At 39.1% G+C, this 12,965-nt stretch overlaps 1 protein-coding gene across 1 annotated transcript in view; it reads right to left on the bottom strand.

Moving 5' to 3' along the window:
* Positions 1–12,965, bottom strand: part of atk (artichoke) — a 65,418-nt gene that overhangs the window by 40,590 nt on the left and 11,863 nt on the right. Inside the window, exon 3 of the mRNA XM_067151970.2 lies at positions 10,629–10,928. Coding sequence (XP_067008071.2) covers positions 10,629–10,928 — 300 coding nt within the window. The remainder of the gene's footprint in view (positions 1–10,628; positions 10,929–12,965) is intronic.

Here is a 12,965-nt window from a genome sequence, read left to right as displayed (position 1 = left end):
AGAGAGAGAGAGAGAGAGGGGGGGGGGGGGGAAGGTGTGTGTGCAGTGCTGTATCACAAAACATTTAGCCCTTAAACATTTTTCCACAAACAGGAAAGTTCAGGCAACAGAGGCAACATTAGCAGTTCATACAGTGTGTCATCAACAAACCCTTTAATTCTATCGATTGCACATCTACCATACATTGAAGTTTAAATATTAGCCTACATAATTTGGCCTGCTTTTCATTCAAATGTCCATCAGTTTCTGAAAGAATGCCTTGCATTTAAAATTGATATGGCAACCCTAACACCCTCTCTTCTCAATGACAAACTTGTCAAGAATAATGCACTGCTCGTTTTGCATGCTGTGAATGCGCACCCTCGCTAAAGTGTAGGAAATAACTAAACAGGAGTAGTGACTCGACCCGTTTGTCATACAAGTGTGAAATCACGTTTAATACAAGTATTTAAGCGAACAGTTCATTGGACGTTCTCCGTTCTCCTCAAGGCTCTGTCTTCTATAGAGGCGCGTGGACAATTTTTTTGCTATTTGTTTTAAATTGCACCGACACAGACAGGTCTTATGGCGATGATGGAATAGGATGGGACAAGGAATGTGAACAGGCCCCTCCCCCACCCCACTTGAAAGGTTTGTGTTTATACTAGATACAATTTAATTTTTCTAGCACTAAAATCCTTAACTTGCTAAGATAAATAGTACATTTTATCCAGAGAAATGTTAAGAATTTTATGAATTGAGAGGCTGAGAGTACAAGAGAATGGACTAGGCGCACACTTGGTAAGCTAAAGTATGGTTCTCTTCAGAGTAAAAGAAGTATAAGTGAGTTCCTGCAGAGTGCTGCACCCGATTTACCTCGTAGGGGACGGCATTTTTTTCCTAAATTGTCTTTTTTGAGATCTTACCTTACTGAGCACCTACACTGTATTAGAAATGTATCCCCAAAATGTATTTTCTTTACATCAAGTAGTTTAGCCGGGGCGTTGATTGACAATCAGTCAGGATATTGCCTTTTATAGGTATACCAGCAGGATACCCGTGCTTCGCTACGGTTTTTAACTGAAAGTTATTTTTCAAAGTGTTACATTTCGGAGAGTCCACTGTTGGGTGAGCCTGTAAAATATACCCTCAATTCGTACGTCAAACGGTTTTGTGGAAATGCTAATTTATTTTATGATCTAACGCTCATTTGAACCCCGTACAGAAGAATTGGAATGCTTTAAAACCCTATCCTATTTAACATTTAAGACGTAAAAGGGACCAACCAGTGAAATTATTTTTTTGTACGTCGAACAGCAATGGGGGAATGAATGTTCTTTTAGGGGGTGAATATTCTGAAAGTATTTCTTAGTATCTGAGACATAGAAGAAACGGTTTCGGAAGAATGGATATTGTAATAAAAATGGCTTTCACGGCCGCAGATCTTACGATCACAGGAATAGAACCAGCTTTTGGGTGGTTAGGCCGTGTGCGTTTGCAGAGTTTCGCCCAGACGTGCCACTCGGGCTCATCAGTTGGATTGGCACGCCCCTCCAAGACTCTGCTTAGCAGTGGCAGACCAACCGCGTGGTCCCGCCATGTTAGCAAATAGGGATTGCTAACCTGCTAAAGGAGAAGTGAATTCTCCGTTTTCAAAAATCTGTTCTCCCCATGGAAATACAATACTAAAAATGGCTTTCACGGCCGCAGATCGTAATGGATATTGTGCTTTTGAGAGAACCATCATCTAAATCGCTTCGGGGAGAAATATTTTGAAGTACATGATGTTTTACACCTAGGACATAAAAGAAGAATCTTCTTGTAAAATTACAACTTTGTACGTCAAGCAGTTTTGGGGAGATGAATAATTTAGTTTCCAGAGCTAACCCCATTTATCACCTTAGGGGTGGAATATTCAAATATATTTCCTATTTTACACATAGGTTTTAAAATATTTATCGATATGTGGAATTTTGTGTTCGTACGTTAAGCCGTTTCGGAGGAAGGAGTGAATGTATTTGTTTTCGGATCTTAACCCCTATTTAACTCCGAGGGGTTAAATTTGTTTCAAACCTTCTGTTATTTAGCACCTACGATATCATTTGTAATTTTAACTTCATAGTTATAATAATAATAATGGCGTATGGCCTCCGGAGAGGCCTGGTGCAGGTCTTTTTCTAGTAGACGGCCTATTAGGTGACCTGCATGTCTGTGAAGATGTTTTTTTTTTTTTTTTTTTTTTTTTGCTAGTTGCTTTACGTCGCACCGACACAGATAGGTCTTATGGCGACGATGGGACAGGGAAGGGCTAGGAGTGGGAATGAAGCGGCCGTGGCCTTAATTAAGGTACAGCCCCAGCTCTGTGAAGATGAGGGTCCTATCTAGGATGATTTCTAATGTTGAATACATCACACACACCCAGCCCCCGAGCCATTGGAATTAACCAATTAAGGTTAAAATCCCCGACCCGGACGGGAATCGAACCCGAGACCCTCTGAATCGAAGGCCAATACGCTGACCATTCAGCCAACGAGTCGGACACTTTATAGTTCAAACGGTTTCATAGAAATTAATAATTTTTGTCATCATTCCTCACTCCTCAGTCAAATCCCCTTAGGGGTTTATTGTTTTTAAAACCATTTCTTATTTAAAATCTAAGAAGAATTTTGTGTGTGTAGAGGGCAGCACCAGATCTCTGATTTAAAAAAAAAACGAGATGAAACCTCCTTTATTAATTAGACTTATTGTATGTATTAAGCTTGTGGAATCTGATTAGTAGTTTGAGGGGTGCAGATCTTTAAAAATTAGACATTCAACACCCGCAAGAATATTAATGGTATACAGTCTCAAGAAATGTTCCTCCAGTTGTGTACTAAGTTTTTTTCAGTTAAACCCCAGAGTTAAAAAAGGAAAAAACATTGGCTATAAGGAAAAAAAGAGTCGGAAAACGGTCGAGTGCCTTGGCTGTTGAGAAGACGTAGCTTTAGAACTTCAACAGCTTCTACGTGATCCCAGTCCTTATACAGGCTACGTGAAATATTTCGAATTATATTATATTTGACATCTATGGCAAGTTCTTGTAAAATTACAAATTCACGCGTCATACGGCTTTGGGGGTTGAATAATTTTGTTAGAAGTTTTCACCTCCAGCCAAAACTCCTTAAGGGGTGTATTGTTTCAAGACCTGTTCTTAATTAAAACCTAAAACATTGGAGAAACCATCATGTGAAATTTTAAAAAAGTATGTCAAACAGTTTCAGTGAAACGAATATTTATGTCATTAGAACCCACCCCCAGTCAAAAGCCCTTAAGGGGTATGTTGTTTTAAGACCACTTCTTATTTAAAATGTAAGGCATAGAGGAGCAATCATCATGTGAAGTTTCAGCGTCGTATGCCAAACGGTTTCACAACCTCATATATCAAACCGTTTCAGAGAAATAAATATGCTGTTGCAGAGAAATTAAAGTATTTGTCATCGGACATCACTCTCCAGTCAAAACCCCTTAGAGGTGCATTGTTTTAAGATCACTTGTTAATTAAAATCTAAGATATTGAGGAGTAACCACAATATGGAATTTGAACCTTGTATGCCGAGCGATTTCAGAGAAATGGATATTTTTGTCATCAGGACCCACCCCTACTCCCCAGTCAAAACACCTTGGAGCTTTATAGCTTTAGGACAACTTTTTACTGAACATTTAATACATATAAAACAACCATAATGTGAAATTTCAAGCTCGTATATCAAACGGTTTGAGAGAAATGAATATTAATGTCGTCAGTTATCCCCCCCCCCAACGCTAGTCAACCTCCCCTAATGGTGTATTGTTTTAAGACCACTCTTATTTAAAATCTGTTCCATATAGGACCAACCATAATGTGAAATTTCAACTTCATACATAGTTCGCTTTCTGAGATATGAATATTTATATTTTCAGGTCTCACCCTCCTGGCCAAAACCCCTTACGGGTGTATTATTGTGTATTATTTTAAGATCACTTTTTGCTTGAAAAGGACCAACCGTCATATTAAATTTCAAACTCGTATGTCAAATGGTTTGAGAGAAATGAATATGTCGTCAGAGCCCACCCTCTAGTCAAAGCCCCTTAGGGATGCATTGTTTTAAGACCACGTTTTATTCAAAAACTGAAAACATATAGGAGGAACCATCATGTGAAATTTCAAACTCGTATGTCGAACTGTTTCATATAAATGAATAGTTTTGTTGTAGGATATTAATCTCACTCAACCATTAAGAGGTGAATTTTGTTTTAAACTTGTGTTCTTTTACATTTAGTACCTACATGAAGGAGCAATCCTTGAATGAAATTTCAATTTTGTTCGGTGAACGGTTTCGGAGTAATGAATATCTTGGTTTCCAGGGTTTTACCCCCGTTTCATCCCCTTAAAGAGTAGAATGTTTTGAAACTCTTCCTTAAACGCGTTACTGGACACCAAGTTCTACACATGTGTAACCTCACCTGGGTACATTTTCCTCCGCTTTGTGATATTTAAATATTACCTGCAAAAATGTGTACACAATAATTTGTAATATGATAATGATTATTATAGTTCAATAATAAGTTACTAACATTATTTACATTATTTACGTTATTTAGGTGGTTATGTATCCAGATGTTTACAGGTTTTGTAGATTGCCATTTTTATTTTAAATCTAAACCATATAAGATAACTATCATGTTCGATTTCAAGCGGTCTGAGAGAAATTAATATTTGTATCGTCAGGCCTCACCTACCAGTCAAAATCCTCATAGGAGTGTATTGTTTTAAGACCACTTCTTATTTAAAATCTAACACATATAACAGGGGCCATCATGTGAAATTCCAACCTTGTATGCCAAACGGTTTCAGAGAAATGAATACGTTTGCATTCGGGTAAACCCCCATTTCACCCCTAAGAGCTGCATGTTGTTCTAAACTTGTCTTACATAACATCTGATACATAAAGAAACAACGATTGAGTGAAATTTCAACTTGTTTTGGTGAACGGTTTCGGAGGAATGAATATTTCGGTTTTCAGGGTTTTATCCCCGTCTCATCCCCTTGGGGGTAGAATTTTTTGAAATCCATCCTTAGTGTGCATATACACTGTAATAGAAACATATCCCCATAATTTAATTTCTTTATGTCCAGTAGTTTTGCCTGGACGATGAAGGACAATCAGTTAGGACATTGTCTTTTATACATACCAGGCGGTTCGTGAGCGTCGTACTTTCTACCCACGAATGTACCGCATGCACAAATGATGAATGGGATGTCTACCAACTGATTTTTCACAGGGGCACTACCACCATCAGGCAGGTTACGTCAGAATATAAAAAGATAACAACCGGACGGTCGCTCCCAACATGTTCCCCAGTGTTACCTGTCTAATGCAACTCCTTGCATTAGTAAACGTCGTTTTAGGCTGCAGAGTACTAGTCTGGTCTATGGTACAGCATCAGTACATTTGCTGTCTGCATATTGGCAGTGGCTAGTATGTTCAGCAACGACGAATACACATACATCATTTTAATCTGTGGAGAATCTGGTCGGAATGTAGCCGAAGCTCGCAGACGGTATGTACAGGAGTTTCCAAACAGACGTCTGCCTTCTACACACGTATTTCATCGAACAGTATGAGTTTTTATTTCATACGAACAAATCTGTTAGAGAGTGGAATGTCTACACTTGTATAAATTCAAAAGTTATTCAATTTTCTTTTCTGCTTCTTTGGCGTATTGACAAATGCACCCTGTTATGATACGTGTGCAGGAAAATGTCTGCTGTTGTTTCACAACATCCAAAATAGCACGTTATGGCGCTCCTTCGAAAACAAGTGATTAGGCATCCCATGCATCACTATTGCATGCGGGACATTTGTAAGTATAAAGTACGGCGCTCGCGAGCCGCCTGGTATACAGAAACGAATTCTCACAAAAAGACTTCACCCCTTTTTCACTTCTTTTCACCCCCACCCACTAAGCGGATTTTCCCGAAAAAATAATGTGTGTTTCTTTAATAATAAGGAAGATTCGAAATATCAATATTCATCTCTTTAACATATTCAGTTTTTGGGATATAAGTATCCTCATAAAAATAATTCAAGTCCTATTTCAGTCCTCTTTACTCCCCCTCTTAAATGCTTCTTTCGAAAACAAAAAAATACGTGTTTCTTTATTTTTAAAATAAATTAAAATACCAATTTTCACGTCTGTATCATGTTACATTTTTAGATATACTGTAGATTTGCTCAATTTAGAAATTCCCACTCTTTTACTTCCCCTTAAGTGGATTTTCCGATAAAAGATTTTAGACCGTCAGATAACTGCAAACTTATATATCTTCAGTTCTCCTGGTCACAGTCTGCTTTGACGAAGGCACTGATTGAAATTATATTTTTACACTACGTAGGAAGCCCAAAGGGATGATTCTTGTTTTTTTGCATACATTGCCAATTATATTTTTCTGCTGATTAAGTTTCTTCTTTAGTTGTTCATTCACAATTTTGCATGACTCACACCAATAATAGTTGTATTTCTTTTCATGATTCGTGATGTAGTGTCTTTTGAGGTTATATTACTGGAGAATTGACAACACTTGTAGTAGACAAACTAATCATTCTGGTTTTCTGTACTTAATAAGGATAAACAAATAGTCGAATTCTCATTCCATCTTGAAAATACGATTTTCACTATCTACTTTCCTATATTTCGAAAATATGTTGAGCCTAATCCACACCAAAGTTAATAAACATTATTAAAACCTAAAGTTGATAAAGAATATTAATGAAAACGTTTCTTAACATAGTTAATAAATTTTGTTAACAAACTTCTTTAACATTCTGTCCACACCAAAGTAGCTGTTTGTGAGGTTACAGTGGATAGGGTCAGGAAGAAGGAAATATTTACAGCAGCAGCTTTTCTTATTTTCGTGAGTGCAATTAGACAAAAGCGCAGACGTGTTGTGTGGTGAAAAAAAAAGGGATTGGAAAGGCATTTTGATTTAAGTTTGGAGAGAACACTTATGTCATAACTTTTAATTCATGATGCAACAGGCATTAACATTTTTCTTGAGAATGCCCCTACATGACTTTCAGTTGTTGTTGACAGTAACTGGGCCTGAAAATGTAAGAAATGATCCAGATTATCGGAAAGCCACTTCCATTAATGATAGGCTAGGTATATCTAAGATTCCTACCAAATGGTAACTTCTACACTTCACTTATATATTTGTCTAGAGTATCAAAAGAAGCAATTTCAGTTATTGTGCCTGAAGTGTGTGAAACTTTATACAGCAATCTCAAGAAATTGGTAAAGGTACGAAATAAAGAAACTCTTCATACAACCTAGTTAGGATAGTATTATTTTGATGATATACAAGTGATTATGGAAGGTTATGTTATTCGGTGATGGTGGTGATTATTGTTTTAAGAGGAAGTACAACTAGGCAACCATCCTCTATACAACACTAATCAGAGAGAAAATAGGAAGGGGTCCGACACTTCGAAAAATGAAGGTATCGGCCAAAGGAAGACAAGGGCCGCGAAGGACATGAAAATGAAAGACTCCCTAGCCCTCGCAAACCTAATAGCGTCGGGGTCGGAAAAGAATAAGAGTTGACCAATGGAGGTCAGATAGGATAGATGAAAGTGAGGAGCCTGGCACAAGTAAGTGGAAGCAATGCTAGCACTCAGCTGAGGACCCCGTGGTCGCCAATCCATGCTCCGAAGTTCAGAGCCTCTTTTAGTCGCCTGTTAAGACAGGCAGGGGATACCGTGGGTGTTATTCTACCGCCCCCACCCACAGGGGGAGTTATGTTATTCATTGAGGAGCGAAGCTGGAAATGAAACTATATTAGAACACAGCTAGACAGTAGCGGAGACAGGATCGACCGATCGGGGTGTTTGTAGATACAAAATGATGGTATAACACAATGAAGGTGCATGCATGATGACATGTCATTATAAGGACTCTGATACAAGTGAATTACAGATCTGTTGGTTCCACAATTATGTCTCTGAATGTTTATTTAGTTTATTGTTTATTGCCAGTTTCTGTTTATTTTCGTAAAAATTCCATGGGAGGAGGTTCTAACCTCCAGTATCCCCCCCCCCCCCCGGCTAAGCTCCTGTAGCTAAAAGAACATAATACAAAATTAAAAATGTATTATAACTTCCGCTTGTGATCTGGTAGTCAATTTTTGGAAGAAATAAGAAAGTATCGTATTCCACGCTACGAATTTGCATGCTCTAATTGCGTCTTCGCGTATGTGCGAACCCAGATGTTAGCGGAAACATGAAAAGATAATGAAAACTTTCATTCACAAAAGTTAAAGATATTTTCTTTATAAGCATGGCCGAAAAGTTTACGAACATGCTATTTCGTTTATTAACAGTAAAAGAAGTTCATGAACGTTGTTGGTTAACCGTGTTCATCAACAACGTTGACAAAAATAACTTAGTGTGGACGCGCCTTTACGAACAAGCTCCTATGAATGCAGAAGAGCAACTGATGACCTGCTGTCTTTCACAGTACTTCCAACACTAATGGTGAAAGATGCAAGATTCAGCAAGCGGTGGCTGAGTGTAAACAGCATTGCCAATCCATTTCGAAGAATTCCGCTTGATGAGTAGCCTACGTAATAAGCATCTGCTAACACTGTGAAATATATGAGGTCGAAAATAATATTGCGATTAATACATATATTTTCATAATAAAGGTAAATTCTCGATTCAGGTACATTATGGTGGTGAGCTACACTAACTTGTATGCATGAAGTTAAATAAAGGAATAAATCATATCAGTATTCATGAGCCGTCTGAAACATACTCACGGGGCGGTTCAGGCTATCACTGGTATAGAGAAATAAATGTTACAATATTTTCAGCGACAGCATTGTGAGAGGCAGAGCAGGCAATGGTGAAAAGTCATGTTGTGAGTTGCACAAAGAGGAAAAGTCGTCTCAGTTTTACTTACTGCGTTGATGAGGTGAAAGTTCCTTCTGAGGAAGAAGGTGTTAATTAGGGTAATTGCAAACGGGATTGTAAATAAAGGTTACATACCTCTTCGCATGGGTCGTGGTAAGGATGTAAAGGAGAGGGCATGTAAGTATCTGATAATGACCCAATTGGAGTAAGGTTCCAATGTATGGGACGCTCACCAGATTACTGATTCAAGAACAAGAACAATCCAAAAGAAGCATTCGATTTGTTCTGGGTGATTTCCGACAAGAGACTAGCGTTACGAAAAGGTTGCAAAGTTTGGGCTGGGAAGACTTGGGAGGAAGGAGACGAGCTGCTCGACTAAGCGGCGCATTTCGAGCTGTCAATGGAGAAATGGCGTGGAATGACGTTAATAAACGAATAAGTCTGAGTGAAGTTTTTAAAAGTAGGAAAGATCACAATATGAAAATAACGTTGGAATTCAAGAGGACAAACCGGGTGAATATTCGTTAATGGAAAGAAGAGTTAAGGAATGGAATAATTTACCAAGATAAATGTTCGATCAATTTTTAAATTCTCTGAAATTATTAAAAAAAAACTAGATGAACAACAGAAAGGGAATCTGCCATCTGGGCGACTGTCCTAAATGCAGATCAGTGGTGATTGACTGTAGAATTTGGTAGGTGGGGCTATCTTGTCACATGGCATGGGAATGTTGTGTGTTGGATCAGCTGCCATATTGTTGGACGTAGATCATGCCACAGATTTCTTTCGATTTCTCGGAACTCTATCTCTCCTGTGTGTGGAATGAAAGGATGCATTAACTGTACCTCCTGCATGTCGTAAGAGGAGAACAACGAAATAATCTGTACTTCCTCTCTCGTCTCATAAGCCCAAAAACATATCCGTGATTCTATGCTTTCCCGTGTAGCGCAGAAATTTACATATATATTTGTCTTTACTTTTATTCCTTTCACTTTTAACCTTGAGTTGACTTTTGTTCATAGGTTAGTGTTTGTGTGCTGGAATTTACTTCAAACCAATAAAAGACTGGCTCATCAAGGGGCTGGTGTGGCCAACAAATGTTAAAGGAGGTTCTGACAGCGATAGATAAGAGAACATACTATTGGAGAAAGTAGAAACATCGGCACGATTCCGTGTTCTGGACTGTACCAGCACAATCGTGATGGTTAGGTATTTATTGTGCAAGTTTTCCCATTATTTGACATCAAATAATTATACAAGTAATATGTGTTAAATGGCTCATACTCATTATTTGGGAAATATCAAGTAATAACTACATATTATACTGCTGGTGACCCTTAACATAACTGGAGCAATTTGTATGAAGAAGATTAAGTCATTTTTCAACATTACACAACATTAAATGAGTTGCTTTTCTTGCAGAGGCACACATAGACATCACACATTACACAGCCATTTTGGTTCTACTTTTGCATCGACAATTTATAGGCCTGACACCTGCTGACCAACCATAGCAAGAGAAACAACCACCCTCAACAGGACCCGTACCATCACTGCACCGGGTTGACGCAGCAAAAGCGACTTGTTACCACGCCAGATTTTCCGGGTCAGGTGGGATGAAAAAATGGGTGTATCTTTCTGCCGATATCTGAACTGCAGCTTACAAGTAGGCAGGCATGTTATGTGAAGCAGTTGATATGGAAGAGATAAAGTACGAACCTGATTGCGTGGCATGCGTAGGAGCTCCAATGCACGGGGGAGTGCAGGCAGCGAACGCAGTCTGTTCCAGCCCAGATCCACTTCGTAGAGATTGATCAGTCCTCGAAACGTGATGGGGTGCACTGAGACCAGCGCGTTGCCCGAGAGATTCACATGTTCCAGCGCTGGTGTCTCGAGGAAGGAGCTGCCGTCCACATCTGAAATCTCGTTGTTACTCAGGTCTAGGCGGCGGAGAGAAGGCAGGTTGGCAACTAGGCGTCCGTCTAGGTGTCGTAAGTAGTTATGGGCCAGGTCAAGTCCCTGTTTTATAAACAGACAGAAGATCAACAAAGTGGTCAGACCATTCAGAAACATTTACAAGAACAGTGAAGCGGACCCCGAATAAAAGAGGAACATACGAGATACGTCCCAAAAGCAAGCTTACAAGATGTTTGTCATCTGTAAACGTGATGTTAGATTGCAATTAGAGTGAAACTTCACTTTTCAGCTAGTATTTCCGTATCGGTTGGTGGCACTGTGAACTACCATTTAGGTGAAGAAAGCGAAGAAAAGATGGAGGATCGACTTGAGCAGTGGTCTAGGCAGAAAGTCCGTGTTGTTATTCGATTTCTCAATGCGAAGTATATGCCAGTCGCGGAAATTCATCGTCAGTTAGTAGAAGTCAATGGCGAAAGTGTGATAAGTCATCAGAATGTGGCCAAATGGTGCTCCAAATTTCGAACCAGGAGAGTTACAACAGTTAACTGTGTGCGGAGTGGCAGACTCGCGCGTCAGAGAAATGATTTTCCATCTTTTTCCGGCGTTGAAAGGACATCTTTGGTGGAGAGGGCAGAGGTTATTACAGTGACGATTAGATACCGGAAAAGGGAAATACTAATGTTTTATTTTTGCAATTATTATACAAACGATTTACAATATAAGCTCATTTCGAGGTCATAGGGTTGTATATAGCAAAGATAATGCCATCTATGTGTGTCTGTACTAATGCGTAATGCCTATAAATGACTATCTGTCTCTTTTGACTTTTTCTTTTTACGAAATTAACATTTCATTGAAAACAGCAAAAGTGATTTATGATTTTCGAAATTACGCGACACACCCCCACTGCAAAAATTGGATTGCTCTGTTTTTGAAGGTGAAGTTGCACCATTACTGTTGGAAGGGAGTAATTGGGGTGCATGGCCATCTGTAGCACTATATTATGCTACCAACTTTAACAACATCCTGAATATTCTTCTGGAGGATGATGCTGTTTCTGTTCGCATTGTGAAAAGGTTGCTGCTGAAAGTCACGGCACGAAATTTTTTGGTGTTCATAGTTGCCAGCTATTGCGTGTTACCTGCGCAGCCTCTTGTCTTGTGGGTTTTGATGCGGAGAAAGTTAAATTACTTCACCTTCTTGTATAAGGGGCTTAACATCTATATTATTGGTCCCGGTTCTAAGTACTGAAGGTCAAATTGCCAAACTGTACGACGAAAATGTGAACGGGTTCTTATTGATAACGGGGATTATTAGCAGTTAAAAGATAAAGGAATATCCTTCGAGCCGAACACAATGTTTCAACTTATATTGACGCACGTATGTGTGTTCTCCGTGTTCCCATAGACCAAAGCATGATTTGAATATTTAAGGTAGTTCATTTGGTAGCAAGTTCAATGTTGCATATTTTCTATATACAAGCTAGGAAAATATAACTGGCCCCGAAATTATTTACGAAAGGACTGACGCGGGATCGACCCCTGACATCACAGAAGATGCTGGAAATGGCCACCGTTGACGTCGATGCACGTACCACAAACCATTCTTGAGATTTTGTAACGGCTCTTCGACGTACTGACGGGAATTTTCTGATGCATAATGGAACGTTTTTTGTGAGTTCACATACTCTGACAGGCTGAACCAGACCTCATCTGAAGAAATGAAAAAACTGATGCCACTTCACTCAGAAACCACCGGCAGAAATCAACATGGGAAAGTTCGCCCGGACGCTTTAACGTACAACAATAGCATTTTTTATGGATGTTTCGATACGACGATGTCTTAATACCTTCTTGCATGGATAAGCAATGTTGGGAATTCGTCGGACTTCGTTCCAGGCTTTCCTTCATTCGAACAATGTTTTCTGGTGTTCGAACTGACACTTACAGTTTTTATTCGATACAGAGCACGTTTCGCGCCATTTTGTCACTAAGTTTTGCATTGCAAACTTTTGTCGAGGTTTTGCTAAAACACTTCCAGTATTAAACTCTTCCGCAAACATTTTCCACGAATCGTTCTTCGCATAACACTCAACACTGAACACGCGCTATTTTATCGTGAACACCATTTGGGTTTCAT

This window comes from Anabrus simplex, chromosome 7 (genome assembly GCF_040414725.1).
Source record: "Anabrus simplex isolate iqAnaSimp1 chromosome 7, ASM4041472v1, whole genome shotgun sequence".
Taxonomy (NCBI): domain Eukaryota; kingdom Metazoa; phylum Arthropoda; class Insecta; order Orthoptera; family Tettigoniidae; genus Anabrus; species Anabrus simplex.
Note: the sequence above shows the minus strand (reverse complement) of the source record. Positions and strands in the feature narration are given on the sequence as shown.